Source organism: Hyperoodon ampullatus (assembly GCF_949752795.1).
Source record: "Hyperoodon ampullatus genome assembly, chromosome: 13".
NCBI classification, from domain to species: domain Eukaryota; kingdom Metazoa; phylum Chordata; class Mammalia; order Artiodactyla; family Ziphiidae; genus Hyperoodon; species Hyperoodon ampullatus.
In genome coordinates, this window is record NC_136926.1 from 8,332,122 (window position 1) to 8,357,418 (window position 25,297).

Consider the following 25,297-nt stretch of genomic DNA (forward strand, 5'->3'; position numbering starts at 1 on the left):
TATTTTTGGAGAGGAGCGCCCTGTAATTGTGAACACATGCTTCTCTCCCCGCACCCCCCCCCCTTCGTCCAGTCACCGACGGAGGAGAGTGTCCCCCTTTTTTTGCATTTATCTTTCCTTCCCCTTTCTTTATTAAAGGTCCGGGAGTGGCGGCGGCCAATCAGCGTGCGGCTTCCATTTTGTGAGTTCAACTCCAAGGCTCCCGGGCTTCGCGAGGACGCGTTTGTAGCCCCCTCTGCCTCTCCTGTCGGGCGGCCGAGGCGAGGAAGTCGCCTCGCTGGGGCTTCGTGGTGGTGTATTTCACATTGGGGCTCTTTTCGGGGTTTGTAATTTGGCCGTGGGTAGGTAATTGGCTGGAGCAGGGCGGCAGGGTGCGGCAGCCAATCAGCGCGCGGCTTCTATAGGGCTTGAGTTATTAGACGCTGCTCTCAAAACATCCTTCATCAGACACCAAGGAGAGGCCAACAGATGAGGGGAGCCATTTTTCTGCAATGGAATTAAATGGCCAAGTGGGTTTTTCCTTTGTTGCAAATGGGGAATGTTTTTCCTTTGACTCCACCATCCAGTTCAGGACGCCTCAGTGTTGTGTTTAACATTTGTCAACAGGCTAAAGGACTCACAATTGGAAGAATGAAGAAGACTTTTTAAAAAGATCTGGATTTTTCCTTATGACTTGGAATCCATCTTTGTCTTGTATAACTAGGTCATAGCACACCATTAATGTCAGCAGTTAACAATTTTGAATTCCAAAAAACCTAAGTAAACGACATATTTAATTTTTTTCCTCTTTTTTTTTTCTTGGGTGGGTGGGGGGAGCTTGGAGCTGTCTTAATCTGTATTCTCTTGACTGAACAATAAATTTTTATATATATATAGTTTCCTCTATTAAACACTTAAAACTGGCCATCTTATTAACTCCTTCTGCTCTCTTTTTAACAAGGTAATGTTTTAAATGTATAGTTTTAGGACTAGCGAAATGGCAGCAACAAAAAATTGTAAGCAGTCGTTACTCTTAAGTTTTTAAAAACCTTTTACATTGTAAGTACCCAGTCCATTCTGTCCTTACGCAGTGCAGTTTTCATGTTAATGTTGCTGAGATGTCCTTAATTTTCTGAACCTTCATCTGCATGTATGTCTTTGTCGCTCTTGTCTAACATAAAAGTTAAAATGCTTTTAGACGATTTTGCTTTTATACAGCTAGGGTTTTAGCTTTAAGCTTTTGAAAATGTTTATAGCAATAAATGCTAGTCAGCTTTCTTCCCAGTAACATGTACACTTTCTTTGAAAATCGATCTATTTGAAGAAAAACATCTCTGTTTTTCTCGTCTTGGTAGGGGGGTGGGTGAGGGAAAGGAAGACCTCTTTGTGTAAAGGGACTAAAGCCCGTCACAGGAAACTAGATTAAAACTGGAAAACAAGTCCTAGCTGGTTCGAGCCAAACACCATCGTTAACTCGGGGGTATTTTCTATGGTGGTTGGGATGGCCGGTGCGTCTTTTGCCTTTTGTTTGATTTGACTGTGTATTTTCGCCTTTTGTCTCTTAATGACGGTCACACCATTGCTATATCCAGAGCAGTAAACAGTCCTCAGCGAAGCCGCCTTTTGCCAACCCAACCCTGGAAAATTTGCAGAAGTGGAAGGAGCAGAAAATGCCATGAGAGTGTAACTTTAAAAAGGTAACAACAAAAAAGACACCACCACTACCCCCAAATATTCCCAACTAAACAATCCCCCTAAAAGATATTTTTTACAATAACACCTCCAAAACCTCCGCCCAGCTTGATCTTCCAGACTCCCTGGCACCGGGGTGAGCGGGTAAGTAAAAAAAAAAAAACAAACAACAACAACAACAAAAACGTGCCTTTTACCCCTTCGAGGAAATGTTTTTTCGAGCAGGCCAAGGGCTGCAAATGTTTGGGAGCTGAGGGGAGAAGGTTTCTGGAGCTTCATGTTTGGCAGCCGGACCGGGGAGGGGTGGCGGGGGTGGGGACGAGGAGGGATCTTCAGACCCTTTTGCCCCTTCTGCCCCGGAGGCGAGAGGAAGGTCTCCCCAGCGACCTGGGGTATCCACGGAGCCGCCTGCGCTCGTCCTCCTTGCTTTTCTAGGTCTGAGCCTTGGGGGGAGAAGAAATTGAAGTGCTTTGGGGAAGGGGGGCACAAAAGCCGAGGAAACCTCCCCTTCCGGGCCTGGGGTCTCTTCCCCTTTTGATTGTGGGGGTCTCGCCCTCCGAAGCCGGCTTTTCGGGGCTCCGGGGTGCGCCTGCGCTTCCTGAGCGAAAAAGGACAAAAGGCCGGCGTCCATGTTGGCACCATGACGCAGCATCTCTCCCGCCTGCAGCCCGAGCGCTGCCTGTGCTCCCGGCCGCGCTCGCTCCTCCCTCCCAAACACGAGTTTTATTTTCAGGTTCAGAGCAGAGCCGCCGGCTGGGCCGGGGCCGAGGCCGAGGCAGGAGCCAGGGCGGGACTGCGGGTGGCTAATGGCGGCCGCTCTCTTCCTTCCTCCCTCCTTTCTCGGTTGTCGTTGGGAGCCCGGAGCAGGCGGCGGCCCCTCGGCCGGCCCGGGCCCCGAGAGCCCGCAGGACACAGCGCCCCGGGTCGAGGGGTGGTCACGGAGGCCGTTTGGGGGGCCGCGGGCCTGGGGGCGTCGCGCGCCGCGGCTTTCGCGCTCGCCTCCGCCGGGCGAGGCGGTCAGACGGGCGCCATTTCGCGCGCCGCCCGCGGCTCGGGCGGTGGCGGCCGCCGCGCGCCAGGCGGGAGGAGGGAAGGAGGCGGCGGGGCCGGGGGTGGGGGGAGGGGAGGCCGCCGCGGCGCCGCCCGCGTTCCAGGCCTCCGCCTGCGGGGACGCCCCTGGCCCGGGGAAGCCTCGACGAAGAGCGCAGGTTCCGCAGCCTCCTCGGCCCCCGCTCCCGACCTGGGGGCCCCCGCGGGCACGAGGAGGCCGGCGCGGCCGCGGGGTCTTTTCTCTTCCCTCCTGCGCGGGAGCCAGTAACAAAGGGCCACGGGGCCAGTCGGGGCCTCGAATCCGCCCCCTGACCCCGACCGGCTCCTCCAGAGGCCGCGGACTTCTTCCCCGCGGCCCGGCCCTGATCCCAGGCCGTCCCTGCTGCCCACCCCGAGCCTCGGCGCCCACGTCCGGCTTCCAACCGCCCTTTGATAGCCGAGCCCGAGGGGCGGGTGGGCCCCTTTTGTCCCCACTTGGGGCCTGAGGCCCTCACGCAGGCCACCGACGTCCCTAGGTGGCCGTCCAAGCACAGCCGGCCAGCCGGCGCTCTGGAGGGTGGGGTGGGGTGGGGTTTGGGGCCTGGGAAAGCCGAGCGGGCCTTCCCCGGGATCCCCAGAGGCGGAGGGCTCTGGGGTAAACCCTCGCATCTCCGGCCCTTCCTGGGGGAGGGGATGCGGACGGGGCGGGCCTTTGGAAATGCAGATGAGCCGCCGCCTGCTGCTCGGCGCCCCGGCTGAACCTTAGTGATTCATCCACACCCCCCTCCTATTCATTCTGGAGTGAGGGCTGCCTTGGCAGCTGGGAAGGGGGGAGCGGCATTTGTAAGGCTCCCCTTCCCTCATGGAGACCGTGTCCGGTTTGTGGCCATCGACGCCCTAAAACACCCTCCTATTTTTCCCCCCAGGATCATGACCGGAGAAGGGGCCCGGTACCCCCAGAGTGGACCGTTCTCCTTTGGACAGAAGCAGGCCTAGTTTGACAGTCCTCCCACTAAGGTAGGTGTGAGCCCTTTCCCAGCCTGCGAGAGAGATTTGGGGGGCTTTGGCCTGGAGCCCAGGGAGGGCGGGCACCCCAAACCTGCTAGTCTGGTTCTGCAGCCCTTCCCCCCCACAGATGTGTGGGACTGAAATCGGCTGCCTGCTGGGCCTGCTTGGTCCATCCATCCCCGCCTGTCAGCTTCCGTCGTCTTGTCAGGAGTTTGGGGCGTGCAATTCTTTGCCATATTTAGCAGCATAGGAGAGACTGCACTTGCATATATTAGGTTGGCCCAAAAGTTCGTTCGGGTCTTTCCATAACATCTTACAAAAGCCCGAACGAACTTTTGGGCCAACCCAATATTTCCCAATTGTGTGTTGTTTGGTGGGTGGAGTGCCCTGGATGCCTCTTCTGAAAGACACAGGCAGCTGCCAGGAAACCGGGCCCGGCCCTGGCCCTCCCTTCCGGCCCCCGCTGGGGGCGTGTGGGGTGACTGTGTGAGCTGGCCTCTTCCCCTCCGATGTCTGGCTGCTAGGGAGGTGAAGAACAGAAAGACCTGAGATCTGGGCCGGCTTTCTTTAAGAAAGAGGTTTCTCGACTCTTGCCCTTCCAGGGAATTCCCACGATTCCACCTCACCCAGGCCCCCCCACCCACAACCAAAAAAAAGAAAAAGCCCTGTTTGTAGAACGGGACAAACCCGGATTTGAAACCTGGCGAGCCATTTCACCTGCTGTGACCTTGCGTAAGCAGCACAGACCCTCAGCCCCAGTTTCACCAGCTGCGCAGATGGGTCAGTGATTGTCAAAGTTGAACGTGCAGCCGAATCACACGGGTGGCTCATTAGAATCGACTCCGAGGCCCGGTCCTTGAGTTTCTGATTCAGTAGGTGGGGCCTGACAAGTTCCCAGGTGATGCTGATGCTGCCGTGTGGAGACATTTTGAGAACCTTTGGGCCAGGTAACACCTGGGGTGTTGTGAGGACCCAAGCATGTGCGCTTGGAACCCCGAACTATTTCTTGGTGCGGAGGTGTCGCTTCGTAGTGATGGCAGCTCTGCTTATTCTCCTCGCGCAAGCTGACAGCATGCAGTTTCCCATTCTCTTTATCTCCAGGAAGCTCCGCAGCTGGAGACAGTGCGGCCCTTGATCTCTGACCCCTCCCCCATGTGATCTTTAGTTTGTGATTACTTTGATGAGCCATTTGGGTCCAGGTGCGGCTGATTGCGCCGCCTCCCCCGTTCGGGCCCAGGCTTGACTTCCGGGTCTGATAGGCTCTGCTCACTTTTATCCCATCCCTCAGCTTGGGGGCTGGAGTGAGGACTGGGGGAGCCGTAGGGCTTGACCCAGAGGTTTTGTTGGGGGCGTATTGGTGCTTAATCGAGGGAGGCTCTAAGGCAGGCAGCTGTGGGTTTGACTCTCCCCTGTGCTGGTTGACCTTGGGCGAGTCTCCTGTGTAAAGTGATGATAATGAAGCCTGCCGTAAAGGGTGGAGGGCGGATTAAGTGCGATTAAGGGGGCCGGCCTCACAGGCTTCACACCAGCTGGCCCCCCTTCGGAGGTGGCTGCGGGGAGTGGGGCTGGGCTGTCTGAGAGCTCCTCCCCCACCAGCCCACCTCGTAGCACGTGGCACAGCCTCAGGGCAAAGGGGAAGGTTGACATTCTGCAGGTTGGGAGCCAGCTCCATTTTTACTCCAGTGTGTGAGTTGGGACGGTGGCCTTTCCTCAAGTCCACAGGCTGTTGTTCCATGATGGGTCATGGTTTGGGGGGTTCCCCCCACCCGGAGAGTAACGTGACTCACCCAAGGTCAGGAGGTCACCACCGGCAGTCAGGATGAGGTTCCAGGTGTCTTCCAGCCCAGCGCCTGTGTCCGTGGCACCCCGTCGCCCCAGCTGCTGGGTTATTCTGGGCTCCTGCCCGTGCTAGCTGTCTGCTGGCGTCACTGCCTGGGAGCTGGGAAAGCTATTTGGTTGAAAGTAACCAGCGTGGTGCTCTTAGGTCCTTCTGGCTGCCATGCCTTGGCGCCACGAGGGTCTCCAGATAAGCTGGCTTTGGTCCATGCTGTCTTGCTGGGGGGCAAGGGGTGCAGCCGACCACACCTGGCACCAGACTCCCTTCCCGCTACCCAGGGTGAGCACTTCGTAGTATTACATGAGCCTTTCCCTCCTTCCAGTCTGCCCCAGTCCGGAGGTTTAAATTCGGCTCTGCCATTGATGAGTTCATTCAACTCCCTGGATTCTCAGGTGACCTTTCTGCCTCCTGAGGGTGTGCTGCATCCCTTCTGATAGAGTCCTTGGGGCTCCACGGGGCTGGGGTCTTTACCTCCCGTGGGCGTTGGATAGTTAAATAATTGACTTAAACCTTTCCCTGCCAGCAGCAGCTTGGAGGGTTACAGCCAGTTCCTCCACTCCCGCCCTCGGACCAATTAGGCAACAGTGAGGCGCTCCACTGTGGCCCGGGTGTGATTCTTGGAAGGGAGCGGGGTCCCGACGACCTGGAAGGATCGTACTCCCCCCCGCTTCCTTTTTTCACCCCCTCTTTCTAATTTCTTTGTCTGGCAGACAGTACCTCCTAGGTGAAGGGAGGGGCGGGGCAGCCTATCAGTCCTCAGACTGGTTCCTCTGCCGAGAGCGTGGCTCCACCCACCGGTCACCCAGCAAGCTTGGGGCGGGGCTGCTCCTGGCGCCCAGCCGGTGGAGCCTGCCTGGAGAGGGCCACGCCAGCGGAAGGGCGGCCGGAGGTGGCCAGACCTGCCTTCCTACTGGACGCCAGGGCCCCGCCCCTTCCGGCCCGTTGGCCGAGAGCCGAGGCGTGGAGTACGACCTTTTGGACCCCCTGGGTGGAAACTGAACGTCTGCCTGGACTGTGGAGATGGGCACCCCGCCATCTCAGAGGCCGCCTGGGTCCAGTGCCGGCTCCATCTGGCCAGTGACCTCGAAGAGTTCCTACCCCTCCAGGAGTCGTGGTCTCCCCTGTGAACCAGGAGGAGGAGGTTGGCAGATAACCTTTGACCTGTCTCTGAGTCTGGCTTTGTGGAGGTAGCTCTTTGTACTCTGGTGGTGACTCCTGTGAGCCCACCACCAGATGTTGAGCCTGGAGAGAGTTCTGGGACAGGGATAGACAGCCTTGATCCCCCAGGCTGTGCTGGGCCACCTCCCATCCCTGGGACCTCAGAGGATGGTCAGTTACTTCTGTCTCACGTTGGGTGGATGACCCCTCAGGTGTGTAGTGACCTCTCAGAGTATGCTGAGGCACCAGGGAAGTGGAAGCCATTAGCATTGTCGTTAACGTCCCCGTCCTGCCCTGTGCTGGCCAGACCTTGCCCTGACAAGACAGAAGTGGATCTGGCCCTACCTCTCTCTTGTGGTCAGTTGGCCTCACTAGATCCCAGGCCTAGATGTGAACACAGATCAGTTCACCCCCGCAGATGCCACCTGCCAGCTCCCCTAGGCTTCTGTGTCTCAACAGCTTTGTGGCAAGAACCAGTTTAAAGAATTTTTTCTTACCCTCCTAAATCTCTCCAGGAATTCCTGGTGAATAGAAGAATGGCGTGGGTCCTCGGAACATTTTGCAGGTAAGGGAGTCGGGCTCCCCGGGCCTGTGGGTGTTCCCAGTGCCTCAGCTGGCCTGCCCTGGCCCAGCACCTCCAAGGAAGCTCCGAGCAGCTGGCCTGGCTGCTGGGTATTTTTAGCTACAGATCCAGCCCCTACACCACCACTGGAGCCAGGTCCAAATCAAACACGCTCCAGGCCGGGTGGGGCTGGGGCTCTGTGCCAGCCTCTCAGCCAAGCAGGGGTGGGTGGGCAGGCTGAGGCCAGTGTCAGCTGTCCTGCCTGGACCTGGGCCGGCCTGGGAGGACCTGTTTTCATGTAAGTCATTTTTTCTGTTATAAGTTGAGATCCATTAGTTAGAAAAGGTGGAAACCGAGGTCTGAGGATTTTGAGGAAAAGTCAAATGCCCTCTTCCTACAGGCTGGAGCAGTTCCCACAGTTTGCTCAGAGTGGGCTGACCCTTCTAAGTGAACTCTCTCAAGGCCCTTCCCAGATGAGGTAGTCTTACTCTCCCAGTCACTCCCTGAGCTTCAGGGTATCTGATGTGAGGTCAGGCCTGTGCCTGGCTCAAAGGTAAGTGGTCCTCCCCTCCCTCAAAGCCCTCTTCCATCCTCCCTCTCCCTGAGTGATGGCTTCCTCCCCCTCCTCTCTTGCCAGCCCCAGGCTGCCACTGTGTAGAGATGGCCCCAGCCCTGTCCTCACCAGCCAGTCACAGCTCCCCCCTGGTCACCGGAAAGAGCTTTGGCTGGGCTCCTCTCCTGTTCAGAGCTTTTGTCTGACACCCATCTTGAGCTCAGTAGCCAGGCCCCTGTGATCGAACCCTCATCACCTTGACAACCATGTCTGGCCTCCCTCCTCACGCCCCAGCCACTGCCAAACCTGATGGGGTTTCCAGCCACCATGCATTTACTCAGGCTGGGTACTCATCCGACTTCCACTGGCCCTTCCTGCCAGCACTGCCAAGCTTAGTTCATCTGTTGCCCAGCTCTCAACTTTCTCTGAACCCCACAGGGGCTCCGGTGTCTGAATTGTTCTCGTCTCGCAGACTCCTTTGCTTCCCCCAGGACTGAGTTCCTCAAAGGCAGGAACACAATTGCCTCTCAATAAACGTGTGCTGCAAAGAAGGAATGAATGAATTGCTGTAAATTTGTCTAGGGGTGCTTGACCCAGCAGATGCCCTGTGGCCGGGTGACAGAGTAGGGCTTTCCACTTAAGAACCTGGAGCTGGGTCTTCTCTTCCGGCTCTGGACTCTTTGGGGGCTTCCCGGGGCAGTCTCTGCTGCCGTCTGGTGGTCAGATTATGCCTTGCATCCTCTGAATACGTTGACCTGGCATTTATGGTATTGCCGGGTTGGCGATTTCCTTTCCGAAGTAACGTTTACCTGATCCTTGCTGAGAACCTGAAAATGGGGAATCTTCTGGGTGGGGTGAGGGCAAGAAGATCCTGAATCCTGCCAGCCCTTCTCTGAGGAAACTTTCAGATGTCCTACCCCAGCTGGGAAAGATTCTGCTCTCTCACCTAGCCATATCCCAGTGCCTGCCTGGTACATGCCTGCTCCTGGGGGTCCCTCTGCCACTCCTGACCACTGGCCTGGTTTGTGCAAAAGACAGTCCCAAGGGAGGGAAGGGGTGGGAGGCAGGGGTGGTTTCCCCCAGACGCTCTGATAGTACCTGGCCAGAGTGAGCGCTCAGTAAATAGCGGTTTGGGTGCGGGGGTTGAGAAAGCTTGGGATGAAGGATATGTGGCTGCTGGTTGGAGAACACAGATTTCTTGGTGGGAGCAGGGTTATCAGTCTCCAAAGTGGACGGAAGGGGCCCAGCTGATCTCAACTAGATTTACCCTGACCTTCCCCTTCCCCTTCTCGACGGCGTCTTGCTTGGTTCACACGCCTCTGGGCCTTGCTAGAAAGAGGTTCCCGCCCGCTTGGTTTGGGGCCAACCCTCGAAAGGGTTCTGGGGCCACTCACCTGTTCCCAAAGTCACCGCGCCGAGGCCATCGCCCGGCAGAGGGCGCCAGACCTCCACCTTTGGGAGGTGGGGTGATAGGTAAGCAGAACCGCTCTTCCGCAACCGACACACAGGCTCACTCCCACAGGGCCAGACCACGTGGGCAGACAGGACCCCTATGCCAGGATCTTTCTTGGCACCATCGACGACGCTACCTTCTGGGGGGAAACTGAGGTCAGAGTGGACTTCCCCGAGGCCACATAGTTGGGGCGGGGCGAAGCTGGGGGCTTTTCCCAGAGCTTGAGACCAAGGCTCCTCGAACCCGAGGGCTGGGGGGCAGTCCGCCAATCAAAGAGACCCTGCCCGATGGAGGAGGCCGAGTCGGCCAATCAGAGGGTCCCTGCCCGAAGACAGAGACTGCCAATCAAGGGTGCCAGGCGGGAAGGGGCGGAAACTCAGATCTTGCAGGTTGGGGTGTGGGGGGCGCCGTGACTCGCAGGAGAGGAGATGGGAGCTGCGCTTGCCGCTGAGCACTCCGTTTCTCAGTTGCCTGTTTCCCTGGGAATGAGAGGTGAAGACTCTGGGCCGAGAGCCTAGCAGGAAGGAAATAGGCTGGGAGGTCGACTCGGCTGGCTGCCTGGCGGAGGAGGTGCCGGTTCGAGGGCGGGGCTTCTCTTAGCCCCGCCCTGGGGCCCGCCCCCGCCCCGGGTCGCTCAACCGTAGCGCTCGCCTCAGGGCGCCGCCGCCAGTGCTGCCTGCTCCCGGCTATGGACAACCCTGGGGCCCCAGCCCCGACTGCCGCCCCGGGCTCGGGCAAGAAGGAGCTGAAAATCGTGGTTGTGGGCGACGGCGGCTGCGGCAAGACTTCGCTGCTCATGGTGTACAGCCAGGGGTCCTTCCCCGAGGTGAGGCCCGCCGGGGGGCTGGAGGCAGGCTGGGGGCGGGGGAGTCGGGCTTGGGACCACTGGGGGTGAGGGACGGACCACTGGGGGTGAGGGACGGACCTCAGCCTGCGCCCCGATCCCGGACCCCAGGTCCCTGGCGTCCTGCGCACGGAGAGGCGGCCGTCACCCCGGGGCGCCCCCTCGGGAATTCCAGAGCCCAGCAGAGTGAGGGGGGCTGAGCCGGATGGGGTGAAGGTGGGGGTGGGGATCCAGTCGGACCCTGGGTCCCCGCCGCACCCCTTAAGAACCAACCCTGCCCGTTCTCCGACAGCACTACGCCCCATCCGTGTTCGAGAAGTACACGGCCAGCGTGACCGTGGGCAGCAAGGAGGTGACCCTGAACTTATACGACACCGCCGGTGAGTGCGTCTGCGCGGCGAGGGTCCTAGGGTCCGCCAGGAGCGTTTCCCCTGAGGGGCATCCCCCGCCGGGCATCCCCGCCCGCCCTTCTGCCTCTCCCGGGCCCTGACATCCCGTCACTCCTGGAGGCCGCGGAGGGGCGCTGGCTGGGAACCGGTTGACCACCGCCTGACTAGGTGGTGCTGGAGGCCGACAGAGTCGCCCCATTTGTAAAAGGAGGGTATTTGGAAGAGGTGAGTTCCTGAGCCACCCTCCTAGCGCTGATGTTCTGAGGGCTCACGGGTTCCTTCCTCTCCTGTGGTTCTAGAAAACCGTGGGCTTTGCTTCTGCTTATCATGGTTCCAGGATTTCGTGTGTTACATGCTGTGGTCTCTTAGGATTCTGTGGGCTGCAGATTTGAGTCCCCTGGTGCTAGGGTTCAGTGGGCTGCGTTTCTGGGTCCTATGTTCTAGAATACTTTGGGCTACAGATCAGAGCCTGTGACTCCAGGATTCTGTGGCCAACAGTCCTGAGGCTCTAGGGCCCTGGAGCTACACATTCTGAGTCCCATGTTTCTGGAATTCCATGGACTATGGTGCATGACTCTGAATTCTATGGTCTATAATTTTGAGCCTGTGGTTTTAGGATTCTGTGGCTACAGTTCTGTTTCTTCCTGGCACTGAAGAAGGAACAGAGCTCTAGGGAGTGTAGGTCCAAAATAAGGTTCTCTCTGCCACCTGCAGCTCCTAAGGCAAGTGTATTTATGCTAATTGCATCACAGTCATCAGCGTTCCTATTGTTGGGGGATGGGTGGAGGCGCACCGCCAGCGGGAGGATTTGGGTAGCACTGCTGGTACTGGTACCCTTGGGGAGCTTCCATCCTGCCCTGACTCCCCTCTGGGCTGAATCAACTTTGGGGAGCAAAGGTCAGGATCCCAGCTGGGGCCTCACCCAGCCTCTGTGACTCAGTGTTTAGTGATTTGCAGGGAACTATGTCATCAGGTGTCCCTTCCCCTGTCGGCCAAGCCTTGTGTGTATGAGGTGAAGTCTTCCAGCTGGCCTTGGACAGGGCCAAGATCCAGGACCCCCCCGTCCTCCCCACCACTCCGAAAGGCTGTCAGTAACATCTCTCATTACACCCTGGAGAGGTTCAGGAGAGGGGCTCTCCCAGCCCCAGGCCCCTTCTTCATTCCTGACCTTGCCATATGGGTGTGTCCCCCCTATAGTGGCCTCTAAGGACCCTCTCTTGTTGGATGAGGGCCCTGCAGGGCTGCCCCCAGAACAGGGCCAGGCCTCCAGCCCCTTGAACCGGGAAAGCCAAAGGCGTCTGAGGAATTCCCAAGGGCGTGGCCACAAGAGCAGTAAAAATCGTGGTGTGTCTGGGACACTTGGTTTCACGTTTCCTGTCCGGGACCCAGGTAGGGGCCGGTTCATTAACCCCACTTTGTGGGTGGAGTGCTGGCGGGGCAGGGGGAGTCAGAGGGAAGATTTCACTCTCTCTTCCTTCCTCTGCCCTCAGGGCTTCACCGCAGCCTCCCTCATCAGACCCAGAGTAGGGATCACTTATGGTCTTCCCGGCCTCACCCAGAGAAAGATGCTCAAAGAACTTATCAGCGTAGATTGCCCTGTAGAGGTTCTGGAAAGCTTCTACTTGGTATAAGGAATGATTTTCACTAAGAGCTACTGTGGGAGGGATGGGGAGAGCTCCTTCCCAAATCATCAGAAGCAGTGACCACTCGGGGCAATGATTACCTGTCCACAACTTCCTGCCACACGCTTTGGAGTCAGACCTGGGCTTTGATGCCGGCTCCCCTGGCTGCGTGTCAGTGGGGACACCTAGGCCTCAGTTTCCTTCTCTGTAATCAAGGCTAAAATAGTTGTGAGAATTACATCAAATTCATGTGACATGCAGCACTTAGTGCAGGGCCTGGCTTTTGCGAAGGGCTCACTAAGTGTTTGTCACTGTGATTTTTTAACCTCCTGCCATTCAGGCCCAGGCCCCAGCCCAAGCCTATTCTTTTGAACCCGCTGCATGCAGAGCTCTGTGCCGGCCCCCACCCCCTGCCTTCCCAGCAAGACTGTTCCAGGTGGCAGAAAAGCAGAGCTGGGGGTTTGAACCTCTCAGTGGCATCCCTGGCGGGAGGAGACTGGCCTCACAGTCAGCAGGACGGCCCAGGAGGGATATTCTGGGGGGAAGAGACGAGGCTGCTCCCTCAAGGGTGTCCCGCTGTGACTTGGGAAGCCCCACTGTCAGGAGGAGCATGAAGGAAAGCCTGGGTCATTCCTCTTCCACACACCAGTCACCAGCGTGGTGCTTGTCCCAGAGCGAGGCTTGTGGAATGAATGAATGAAAAAGAAACCTGGCTGCAGAGACACCCCTGGAGAAGGTCCGTTGTGATAAAGGTGATGAGGTTCGTCTCTCTCTCTCTGGGGTGGACAGATATCCGAAGAAAGTGGCAGAAAGAATGGCCAGGTGATCAACTAGAAAAAGATAGAGACAGGGTGAAGGGAGTGGCCCAGGTAGAGGTGAGTAACGGTGGTTTTATTTATTTATCTATCTGTTTACTTATTTATTTATTTATTTTTGGCCGCGTTGGGTCTTCATTCCTGCGCGTGGACTTTCTCTAGTTGTGGCGAGCAGGGGCTTCTCACTGCGGTGGCTTCTCCTATTGTTGAGCACGGGCTCTAGGCGTGCAGGCTTCAGTACTTGTGGCTCGTGGGCCCAGTAGTTGTGGCTCGCGGGCTCTAGAGTGCAGGCTCAGTAGTTATGGTGCACGGGCTAGGACCAGGGCTCGAACCCGTGTCCCCTGCACTGACAGGCGGATTCTTCACCACTGCACCACCAGGGAAGCCCCAAGTCTAGTAAAGGTTGTCGTAGAAGGTTCTAGAACCTGATGGGCTAGACCCTGTGGTGGGAGGTGGGGGGCAGGGAAGCATCTTTCCAGCCAACCAGTGGTGCCCAGAGCTGTGGGATGGGGTGGCCCCCCAAGAGGCTGAAGTTCTCCACACCCAGGACCTCAGCCACGGGGGTCCGTGTGGGAGGACAGTCTGCCTACTTGTTTCCGTCCTGCGGAAGCAGTTCCAGACACCACTGCGGCGGGAGGGTGGATGGAGGAGTGACGGAGCTCTCAGTGTGCAACGGTGAAGGGGGCCGGTGCTGTGAGCACCCGTTGCCCTAGCACCTCATCTGCCGGCCCTGACACCCTCAGAGGCAGGAAGCTGCGGTGAAGTCTGCAGTTTCCTGGGCAGAGAGAGGGGAGGTGGGGGCGAGGTGGGGGCGAGGTGGGATGTTAAGACACCAACCAGAGACAGAGCTGTCTGGGCTTCGGGGTGGGGCATCACAGGACTGGCTGGAGTTGCCCCGGGAGGCGGGGAGCTATGGTCCCCTTCCCAGCCTGAGATGGGAACAGTGGGAAAAGTGGGGCGCCAAGAAGTCGCTAAGACAGGAATCACGGACAAGAGGGGTGCCTAGGAGCCAGGAGCCCTGGAGGTGGGGGAGCTGACGCTGTGGGTCTGTGGCCATGCGTGGTCTCAGCTCCAGGCCGCGGTTAGGAGACGCAGGTGGGCGGGCCCCAGTAGCACTAGTAAAAGCGGGTTCCTCTTCTGGCAGCTTCCCCGTCTCACTCTGCCCGCACCCCTCCCTCCCCTGACCAACACCCCGGCCAGAGATGGGAACCACGTGCCCTGTAGATGTCCTTTGGCAGATTTGGGGACCACTGTGGCCCGATGACACCCTGGCAGGTCTTAGGGACCATGCCCCCGGAAAGATGACCGTCATGGCAGAGCTTCCCACAAAGGAAATAACGCTCGCGTGAGCCTCACTTCCTCAGGCCCTGCGGCACCGCCAGCTTCAGGAAGATGGGCAGCTTCCGGGGGAGCTGTGCCTCAGAAGACCTTTCCTCTCCAGAAGCAAATGTGTCCTTTTGCACATAACTCGGGGGGCTTTTTTAACCTCTCAAGCCCATCTACAGAGGCCAGAGTGGGACCCCTGTTTGCCTCTGGGCAGATGACTTTGCCCCCTTTAAGCCTCGGCATCACTGTGGGTAAATGGGGAGGGTCCTAGTGGATGGGAGGCCTCCTAGAGCTCGTGGGTCCAAAGATCTGGGGTTAGAATCCCCCACCCAGGTCCCCATTCAGTTTCTATTTCAATAGTAACCGCAGGCCCACACCTTTGCCCAGCATTGCTCAGCCTACAAGTCCTTTACTTCCAATATCAAGGGCAGGGTTATCACCCCCTTTTTCAGATACGGAAACTGAGGCCCAGAGAGGGAGGGTGCCAAGGTCATGGAAAATGAGTCTGAGTGGAGCTTGGCTTTCCTGACTCACAGGGGTGGGGTGTCCTGGACACTCCACTCCTCCCAAGGAGACATGAGGTCAACAGCACCCAGAAGTCCATGGTCTGCAGGCCTGGTCCCTGTGTGGAGGTTCACACTGAACTCCTGGGGAAAGCTGAGCCAGGCACAGTCAAGTCAAGAAGACAACTGGGAAGAGGCGGTGGGATCTGGGCTGGTTACCCATCCTCTCCCAGAGTCCCTCCCTCTCAAGATCCCCTTGTTGGCAACCTTTCCTCACTGGGTCAGGGTTGGGGCTTGTAGGGTGAGGACAGCTCCCTATCCTCCGGGGTGGATTGAGAGAGAAGCACCCCAGTAGTCCTACCTATGGTCTCCTGTCCTTTATGAAGCTTCCCTTTGGCTGTGTGACGTTGGGCAAGTCACTTCACCTCTCTGTGCTTCAGTTTCCGCATCTGTAAATTGGTGATAACAATAGCAGTAGTGGGAGTTCCCTGGCGGTCCAGTGGTTAGGACTCCGCGCTTTCACGGGCAAGGGCCTGGGTTCAATCCTGGGTCGGGGAACTAAGATCCCACCAGCTGCGTGACTCGGCAAAAACAAAACAAAACAAAACAAAAACAATAGCCAGTAGTGAGGAATCGTAGTGAGGAGTGAGGAGTCTGTGCAGGTAAAGGGCTTTGCGTGGGGCCCGGCACGTGATGAGTGAGCGCACCGCCGACAAATATTGTTGGTTCTAATCATTTTGACTCTTATGATCGAGGCTCACCTGTTCCTCACATATGCATTTCACAGATGAGGAAACTGAGGTCCAGAGATGAATTTCCAATTAGGAAGGCTTCCCAGGAGGATTGGAGCTTTTACAGCGACCCGGCAGGAAACTGGCCTTGGAGCTGGGAACTGAGTTGGTGCTTCAGCTCACAGGGAGCCTGTCAGTGACCTTGAAACCCACAGCCCCACCCCCAGCCACGTGGGCTCCTAACAGGAAGAACTTGCCCACCCAGCTTCCCTTGGGGGTGGGGGGGTGACTGCTTAAATTAACACGGGTGGGACTTCCCTGGCGGTCCAGTGGTTAGGAATCCACGCTTCCACTGCAGGGGCCACTGGTACGATCCCTGGTCGGGGAACTAAGATTCTGCGCGCGGCGAGGTGCGGCCAAAAAAAAAAGAAAATTAACACAGGTGATGGAAGTGAAATGCAAACCTGAAAGCCATAGAGATTATTATTCCACTTTATTCACCGGCTCATTTGTTTGTTCGTTCATTCCCCAAATGTTTATAGAGCCTGTCTGTGCGCCAGGTGATGTAACAGCAGTACAGAGATGGCCTGTCCTCAGGGTCTTACGTGCTCATGAGGGACATCTCCCCCCAAAACAAAAACAACTGTGATGTCAGGTAGTGATACTTGCTAGGAAGAAAAATAAAGCCATAGTTGGTCATGGGACAGACTGCAGAGGAGGCTCTTGTTTCAGAGCAGTCTGGAAAGTTCTCTTGGAAGAGGTGACATTTCTGCAGAGACCTGAAGGAAATGAGGGAGTGAGCCATGCTGTTACCTGGGAAGAGCCTTCTAGAAGAGGGAACAGCAAGGGAGAGGCCCTGAGCCAGGAGCAGGCTTGGTCTGACTTCATCCTTCAACCCACTGCAGTCTGACTCCGCCCTCATCAAGCCTGCTGCAGTCAGCACAGGCCCTAATTGCGAAGCCCAGTGGCATGTCTCAGCCCTCGTCTCTGCTGCATCTGACAAGAGATGAACAACTTCTCAACCACCCACCAGCCAATAGTGACTGGACACCTCCCGGGTGCCAGGAATGATTTTTAAGTACAGACATGGACCCTGCCCTCAGGGTGCTTACAGTCTCCGGGGGGACAGGCGGTAAACAAATAAATGTGTGAGTACAGGCTGTGGATGGACTTTGCGTGGTGAGGGAGGGCCTCTCTGAGGAATCAGCCGGGCAAGATGGGAGGAGACGTCAGAACACCATAGCCCCATTTTACAACTGCTTGTTTTCTCCTGCCGTGTTTCTAAAAGGGAATCAGAGTGTATGTGAGGCCAGAATTCTGAGCCGCATCATTCCATCGTAGAGGCCCAGAACCTGTTTTTGCACACTACAGAGCAGAATAGAGCATGGCTGTGTATCAGCAGAAGGAACACTGGCCTTGGAATTGAATGAATGTGGAGTCAGGCCTGGCTCTGATTCGGTGACCTCAGAGGGGTCACTTCACGTCTCACGTTTCTTTATATGTAAATGGGAGTATTCATAAGATCCCTGACTAGCACATCAGGCAGGTGGTTGTTGTCAAGGTTTCCTTTTTCTGGCTGCATTGGGTCTTTGCTGTTCTTTTTCTTTTCATGGGTCTTCGTTGCTGCGCGCGGGCTTCCTCTAGTTGCGGCGAGCAGGGGCTACCCTTCATTGCGGTTCGCAGGCTTCTCATTGCGGTGGCTTCTCTTGTTGCGGAGCACAGGCTCTAGGCACGTGGGCTTCAGTAGCTGTGGCTCACGGGCTCAGTAGTTGTGGCTTGCGGGCTCTAGAGCGCAGGCTCAGCAGTTATGGTGCACAGGCTTAGCTGCTCCGCGGCACGTGGGATCTTCCTGGACCAGGGCTCGAACCCGTGTCCCCTGCATTGGCAGGCGGACTCTTAACCACTGCGCCACCAGGGAAGTCCCTGTAAAGGTTTCTTAATCATTTATAGGCAAAGACACTCTAAAAAGTGTGATGGGAGTTCCCCAGTGGCCTAATGGCTAGGATTCTGGGCTTTCTCTGCCAAGGGCCCAGGTTCAATTCCTGGTTGGGGAACCAAGATCCCAAAGCCGCGCGGCTGCCCCCAAAAAAAGTGTGACGTATAAGGTGGCGTTACCAGTAAGTAGTAGAGAGAAGGCAATTATCTGGAAAAAGGAAATACTGTGGGTGGTCAGTCTGAATGTTTAAAAGTAAAATGCTAGGAAGGAAATGGGGGAAAAAAATGCGGGAAAAGCATTCCAGGTGTGGCACAAGAGCTTGACAGGTTTGAGAAACAGCAAGGAGGCTGCCTTGGTTGTACTGCAGCGAGTGAGTGGGGCAGGAGGAAGGCGGATGAAGTCGAGGTTGGTGGGCACCAGGGTCACGTGGGCCACTGGGAGAGGCTTGGACTTTCTGCAAAGGGCAGTGGGGAGCCACTGCAGGTGTTTCAGTTGAGGGGAGAGGGGTGTGACTTCACTTGTGTTACCATCCATCCAGCTGCCAGGTGGATAACGGATTGAGGGGCAGCAGGCGACCAGGGAGGAGGTGGCACGGAAGACTGACGGTGGCTTGGATGAGGATGGCGCCATGCCGTCCAGTAGAACTTTCTGCAATGATGGAGACGTTCCGCACCCGCACTGCCCAGTACGGTAGCCACTAGCCCCGTGGGGCCGTTAATTACTTGAAATGTAGCCAATGCAATGGAGAACCTGAATTTTTAATGTTAATTAACTCAAATAGCCACATGGGGCTAGTGGCTACCCTATCAGAAAGAGGTGGACAAAGGTCAGGAGAGGGGACATGTGTGGGAAGGGGAGAGGGGCTGGAATAGCATGTTGGGCCGGTTTCCCACCATCTTACAAGGATTCCTCCAGCTTTCTGGTAATGAGGGCAGGAGGGCCCGAGTCTGCCGGGCCCTGACGACCCCTCACCCCTTCTCCAGTGTTGAGGGAACTTTGGCTGAATGACAGCACAGACAGTCCTCCCGGCCCAGCCATCATTAGATCTGGGTTCCCAGTCACTGCACACCATCAGGGATCCCTGGGCTGAGGGGGGCCAGTGGGAAAGGAGATGACGGCCATGCCCTGTCATCAGCAGGGGTCTGGGAGCAGGATGTGGCCTGTTTGTGCTCTTGGGAGAGGCTGCTTGTCCTGAGAGGCCTTTGGCAGGGAGGGATCAGAGGGCGGGCGGCACCTCCCTGGCACCCACAGGCTAGAGGGAGGGGCAGGAATCCCTGGGCTCCGAGTTCTGTGTTCCCTGGAAGGTAGTCACCTTTGTGCAGAGGTGGCCAGGGGTCGCCATAGGGCCTGAAAGACTCTCAGTTCTCACTGTGGTAGTTTTAAACAAAAATAGGGCATGACAACCACGCGCAGGGTGGGACCCCAGGCCTGCTTCTGAACCAGGGAAAAAAATACTACAGGACATTATTGGGGAAATCTAAATACAGCCTATGGATTGGATTAGAAGAGTACAATGTCAGTGTTGGTTTCTGAGTTTCATACTTGTCCTGAGTAGGTGAGAGGACGTCCTTGTTCTTAGAAAAACCGCAGAGGAACTCTCCCCGGGGGGGGGGGGGGGGGGGGGGCGGGCAGCCAAAGGTCTGCAGTTCCTTCTCACGTGGTTCAGAGTGTATATACACAGATAAAGCAAGTGGGCAAAACGTAAGGCCTCGGTGAACCCGAGCAAGGGAGTTCTGTGCTCCCTGTTGTAATTTTTCTGTAGGTTTGAAATTGTCAATATAAAAAATTACTAAAAAAGTTTTTTTTTAAAAACCCAAACCCACCGTTACCCAAGCCCAGCCTTGGGTTCTGATCCAGGTGGTGCTGGGAGGGACTGAGTGTCAGAAGTTGTCAGTTCTTCCTGGTGAGTCTGGTATGCAGCAGGGTTCACAGCCACTGTGCTGAGTGGACCTGGATGGGCGCACGTCTGTCACCTCTAGCACCCCCCACCCTCCTCCTAGTGTTGGCAGGAGTGGCAGGAGGAGCTCAAGCAGAGGCCACGCACCTCTCAGCCCGGGGGGCGCACTCCACGGTTAACTGCAGTGTCCTGGGCCTACCCAACCCCACTGGTCTGAAACTTCAGGGAGGGGAGGCTTCACTTCGGATTTGGCTTCAGAGTCTGCACTTTTAACCTGAGCACCAGGGATAAGGATGGGAGGGAGGGGCGATCATCGCTGACATGATTACTAGCAGTTTTTCCAGCACTTACCCTGCAATCAGGCCTATCTCTGATCACTGCGTGGCTTTTTTTTTTTTTAATATTTATTTATTTGGTTGTGATGGGTCTTAGTTGCAGCAGGCAGGCTCAGTTGCAGAACGTGGGCTCCTTCGTTGTGGCACGTGAACTCTTAGTTGCGGCATACATGTGGGATCTAGTTCCCTGACCAGGCATCGAACCTGGGCCCCGTGCATTGGGAGCGTGGAGTCTTAGCCAGTGCGCCACCAGGGAAGTCCCTGCATGGCTTTTATCTGGTGTAGGACTGCGGGCTGCCACCTCTGTTTTACAGACGAGGAAACTGAGGCCTAGAGTCTCTTGCCCAGGAGACCCCCAACCCCTCACCCATTGGAGCCCAGACAGGGGACTCAGGTAGGGAAGTAAGTGGTACCTCCCTGACCTCCACCTGCTGTCTGGTTTCAGGGCAGGAAGATTATGACCGGCTGCGGCCCCTGTCCTACCAGAACACCCAACTCGTGCTCATCTGCTATGATGTCATGAACCCCACCAGCTATGACAACGTTCTCATCAAGGTAAGGCCCCTCTCCCGGCCCGCCTGCCTCTGGAGGAGGGGCCACGGACGGGGCCCCAGCCCTGATGCCCGCCCTCTCCTTCCACAGTGGTTCCCTGAGGTCACCCACTTCTGCCGTGGGATCCCTATGGTGCTCATCGGCTGCAAGACAGACCTGAGGAAGGACAAGGAGCAGCTGCGCAAGCTCCGGGCGGCCCAGCTGGAGCCCATCACCTACACACAGGTGGGCCAGGGCCCCCTCCCCCGCCCCGCTCCACTCCACCCCATCGCCAGGAGCCCAGGACACAGCCATGGCCAGAAAGCCTCCCAGGTCTCTGGCCTCTGCATTTGGTGTGCCTTAGTGGCCTTTCGGGAGCTGAAGCCAGCAGCATTCTAAAAATAATAATTTTCTTTGTTTTGCCGCCCCGAGCAGCTTGCAGGATCTTAGTTCCCTGACCAGGGGTTGAACCCAGGGCCACGGCAGTGAAATCACCGAGTCCTAACCACTGGACTGCCGGGGGTTAAGAATAATAATTTTTAGATATTAATAATGATAGGCCACTTGCCTGAGCACTTTACATTACTTACCTCATTTAATCCTTATAACCTTGAGACAGGTACTATTAGCGCCCCCCATATTACAGAGGAGAGATGGAGACTCAGAGAGGTTATGTAGCTTGCCCAGGGTCACACAGCTAACCTGAAGTGGAGCCAAGATCCCATCCCAGTCACTCTGGCCCCAGAGCCTGAGCCCTTAACCACCACCCTGTCCCATCTCCCCAGAGGCCTGGAAGGGCAGGCCCGTGTTGGAAAGCAGGGTTCCTTTCATGAGCCTGACCAAACCCTGCGGCCTTCTGGGTAAGGCATGGCAGAATAAAAGGAACACAAAGGAAAACTAATAAAGTTTAATAAAAAGGAACAGGCATTAATAAATTTGTGTTAGAAATACTGTTTTTACTCTAATAGCCAGCTCAGTTGCCCGAATTGTGCTTTCGGGAAGAGCAGGGGAGAGAAGCACGTAGGAAGCCCTTTTGTCTTGAGGCCTTCAACTCTCCTCACAGGCCTGGCAGACACAACACACCACCCCAGTTCTCGGCTGAAGTCAGCCCCCATCACTGCCTGAGTTTGGGGGAAGCGTGGGCTGGAGGCCAGGACAGGGCTCCCAGCAGCTACAGCCCATAGGCCACACCACACTGGCCCTCATGGTCCATCTGCACACACTGGGGAGTGCTGGCCCTGGGGTGGAGAAGGGTCCCCACCCCAAGGCCTCCGCCCCCAGAAAGCCCCCAAATCTGTGAGGGGTCTCACAGGAGACCCCATGCTCCAGACCCCTCGTCTAATCGCGGCCCCTCCCCCGACCAGGGCCAGAGCGCCTGCGAGCAGATCCAAGCTGCCCTCTACCTGGAATGTTCTGCCAAGTTTCGGGAGAACGTGGAGGACGTCTTCCGAGAGGCCGCCAAGGTTGCCCTCAGTGCTCTGAAGAAAGCACAGCGGCGGAAACAACACCGCCTGTGCCTGCTGCTTTGACACCTCCCGGCGGGGCTCACGGCCCTCACGATAGAACTGACAGGACCCAGGTCCCCAGCTCCAGACTACTCCCCGGATCCTGCCCCCTCCCCAGCTCTCGAAGGGCACTTGGAGTCGGGCGTCTCCGGGGCCTGGTGTCTGGAGCCTGTGGCTTGGAACATTCTGGAACTCTCTTTCCCAGCTGGGGCTGTGACCACGAACTCCCCTCCAGCCTGCATGGTGGTGGTGAGCGAGGGTGCTGGACTCAGTCCCTCTGTACCCTGGAACTAGCATTTGTCACCAGGACTCAGGAGTGCCCTCATCACTACCAACCCCCAGCTGTGTGTCCCCCTCTGCACACCCAATAGGTCCTCAAAGCCTGTGCTTGAGATGAGAAATGACGTCTTCTATGAGGATAAATGTGGACTTGGCAGCGTTCCACACAGCCCCCAAGCCTGGTCTCCCAAGTCACCCGCCTCCCTGCTTTCCTGAGATAGGCCTGGCTGCATCCTCCAGCTTCTTGCTTCCTCCCCGCAGGGACTCAGGCACGGGGATGGGACCGAGGCCTATCAGGAGAACACAGGCCCCAGCCCCCTCCCTCCTCCCTTCCAAACAGAGGACTTAAGTCTCAGCCCTCGGCTTGGCCGCCATCTTTCCAGAGCTGGACGCACATGAGGCAGAGAAGAACCTCTCTCAAAAAGCAAAAAGTATTCTCTGGCCGATCCATGTGACCCTCGCTCAGCGTCTCCTCACCTGCAACCCCTCCGCTCGCCACTACTTGCCAGAAACCCGAGATGAAAAGTGACATCAGCTCCGAGTGATCTTGGGCAAGTCAGGTCTCTCTACAGACTGTCTGCAGAAGGACAGCACTGGCTCATTTAAATAGTCATCGAGCTCCCGTCTCTCACAGCCTCCAATTCTGCCAAGATGTGGAGATCTGGAACCAAGATGGCCTCCTGCGAGAACAGACTTGATTAACCCCCAGTGCAGATTCACTGAACCTCCTAGAAGGTCTGGGGTCAGGGGCCCAAGAGTTTTTAAACAAGTGCCCCAGGTGATTCTGATGCCCCAGAGATTGAGAGCTGGTGGCTCCTGAGTAAGCCCAGGAATCAGCGTTACCTAAGATGAGATAATGGCTTCAGGTGGCTCCTGCCATCCCGGGTATCTCCTGCCTCAGCCCCTCCCTTGCCCAGTGCTTCAGCCCCCACTAGGCCTGAGAAAGAGACCACCCCACCTAGGTTCCCCAAGGCCCTGCCACGCCCTGGGGAATCAAGAGAGCGTTCGGTCCAAGGCTTCGTGGTCTAGGACAGAGGTCCACAAACCACAGTCTGTGGGCCAAATCTTTATTTTTGTAAATAAAGTTTTACTGAAAAACAGCCACGCCCATGCGTTTATGCATTGGCTACTTTTGCCCTCCAGTTGCAGACTAGAGTAGTGTGAGAGACCATCTGGCCCTCAAAGCCTAAAATATTTGCCATCTGGCTCTTCACAGAAAAAGTTCGCCAACGCCTAGTCTAGGGCAAACCCAAGTGCCTAAAGGGCCAGATGGGAGACCCAAATGCGTGAAGTAGGGCAGGGATAACAGGGAGTGGTGGGGCCTATGGCAAATGAGAAAGCAAGCACCCCACCCTAGACACGGCAGCTCAGCCCAGCCAGATGCTGCTCTGTGGGAATGTTTCTAGATCTTTCCATTTCTCTAGGGAAGGTGGAAATCTGGATTTTTATGTGGAATCTTACTGGGGGGAGGGGAGGGGAAATTTCATACTTTAAAAGTTTAAACCCCTCTGACGCCCAGAGCATGATTATGGACACCATCTATGTACTCTGGTCGACAGCGATTTCTAAGTAAGTCGTTAAGGACGGCTGAGGCCCATATGAGGAGACGACGCAGAAAATGCAACCAAACCTGTTGGCCTCTTCACCCTCCCCACAGATACAGAACCTAACGTGAGGTGACCAGCAGACCTGCCCTGGCCTCTATAGAGTGTGGCCGCCACCTCGAAGTGAGCCTGCTCACACACACCCCCCATTCCAGAACCTCTGAAGGGAGGAAGCCCGAGCGTGGGTGACCTCCACGCTGGCTTACGTCTCAACCAGCGCCGAGGGGCTTGACCCCACGCCCTGAGTACTCACGGAGAGAATCTGGGAAGGTGGGCTGAGGGGTGGGAGACATGAAGCCCCCCAAAGTGGACCCAAACTTTGAGAGGGGGGAAAAAAAAAAAAAGCCCTCACACCAGCCAGACGGTGCAGGGGCGCCCTCTGGTGGTGACGCTCAGAAAACCCTCCCGCCTCAGGCCAAGCCCTGGGCCTGTGGGAGGCAGGGCCACCTGGCGGCCAGCAGGCTGCAGACTCAGGAAGCACAAAGGGCACGAGGCACAAAGAGACGGACAGCGGTTCTCCGAGAACCTGGACACCCGCGCGGCGGAGGCGCGGAGGCCGGGAGCTTACAGCAAAAGCGGCGCCCCGGGGAGGGAGGCTCCCGGGGACACGGAAGGGCTTCCTTCCACCCGCCTGGGACTCAGTAAGTAGCAGGTTAGCGGAAACCCAACCCCAGCGACGCACGTCCGAAGCCCAACCTGAGGGGCTCAAACGACAGGATGGGGGACAGAGGGGGACCCTGAGGCTAAGCCTCCCCCACCCCCCAGGAAGACTGACGCAGTCTCGCGGAGAGCAGCGGGGGAAGAGGGCGGCAGGTTCTAGGGAAGGGGGTGGGCCGATATTAAATATCATAAATAGGGAGGCTGGGGCGGGCTAACACTGCGCGGACAGGCTGGGGTCACATTCCTCTTGTCCGGCCGGGACCGGGGCCTCGGCTCCGCTCCCAGCGATGCCGCTGGCCCCTGAGGTCACTGCTGCCAGTGGCCACTGGTTGGGAGGAACCAGGCAGCGAGGGTGTCGCCTGGGATCCCCTGCGGTCTCAAAGTCCGGGGGTCGAGGGGCGCCGGCCCCGTGGCTCATGGCTTCTTGGCCTCGCTCCTGTTCTTCTGGAGTTTGGTGTGCACGACTTTGAGTGTGGTCAGGAAATTGCCGAGGAAGAGGACAAGGAACGTAAGCGCCAACACGAACACCTGGGCGGGGGGCATGCAGAGAAGGGGGGTGCCCAGGGCGGGGAAGGCGAGGCAGAGAGCACAAGGGAAAGAAGGCAAAGGCCGCGCCGGCTTGGGTCAGCTCTCCTGCTGAAATGCCCCCCGCGCCCCCCCGGGACCTCAGAACCCCCTTGGCACGAGCTACCTGCGAACTGCAGCGTTTGCCAGCAGAAGGCAGAGATCTGGGCTAACTGGGTGAAGGGTGTGAGTCCTAGGGGGTCAGGCAGAGTCCTGGGGGGCTCCTCCCTCGGCCCCCCTCCTAGCACGAACCTCCCTGGGTTTCTCAGACCACTGAGGGGCTCCCTGGTCTCCCGAATTCCCTCCCACGGTCTCCCAGGCCCCAGTTGCAGCGAGCTCTGGACTGCAGGGCCCTACAGGGCAGGCAGGGGACAGGGGGGACTGAGGAAGGAATTCTCCCCAAGCGGCCCCAACCTTCCCCAGGAAACCCCCAACCAATGCGCACACACGCTCCACACACACACCACAAAACGCACACACACACA

At 57.2% G+C, this 25,297-nt stretch overlaps 2 protein-coding genes and 1 long non-coding RNA gene across 6 annotated transcripts in view; 2 read left to right on the plus strand and 1 right to left on the minus strand.

Annotated features, from left to right (window-relative positions):
- Nucleotides 1-1,580: 1,580 nt before the first annotated feature.
- On the plus strand, nt 1,581-8,357 carry LOC307062308. 3 transcript variants are annotated; one of them, XR_013811216.1, is made up of 5 exons: nt 1,581-1,676; nt 3,627-3,717; nt 7,219-7,268; nt 7,666-7,818; nt 7,903-8,357. It is a non-coding gene; the product is annotated as an uncharacterized lncRNA (long non-coding RNA). The 3 variants fall into 3 exon arrangements; XR_013811215.1 differs by having other exon boundaries at nt 7,666-8,357; XR_013811217.1 differs by lacking the exons at nt 1,581-1,676; nt 3,627-3,717 and adding an exon at nt 6,498-6,686 and having other exon boundaries at nt 7,666-8,357.
- A 1,602-nt stretch (nt 8,358-9,959) lies between these two features.
- On the plus strand, nt 9,960-22,099 carry RHOF (ras homolog family member F, filopodia associated; the record flags this gene model as incomplete). Its single annotated transcript, XM_079718067.1, has 5 exons — nt 9,960-10,097; nt 10,408-10,495; nt 20,115-20,224; nt 20,312-20,446; nt 21,565-22,099. The coding sequence occupies 5 exons, from the start codon at nt 9,960-9,962 to the stop codon at nt 21,727-21,729; spliced, it is 636 nt and encodes a 211-aa protein (XP_079574193.1). The 3' UTR covers nt 21,730-22,099.
- A 2,563-nt stretch (nt 22,100-24,662) lies between these two features.
- The window catches only part of TMEM120B (transmembrane protein 120B), a gene marked incomplete at both ends in the record, with an annotated part of 54,598 nt that continues 53,963 nt past the window's right edge, over nt 24,663-25,297 (minus strand). For both annotated transcript variants that reach the window (XM_079717325.1, XM_079717326.1), the window contains one exon: nt 24,663-24,776. In XM_079717325.1, the coding sequence (XP_079573451.1) occupies nt 24,663-24,776 (114 nt within the window). The remainder of the gene's footprint in view (nt 24,777-25,297) is intronic.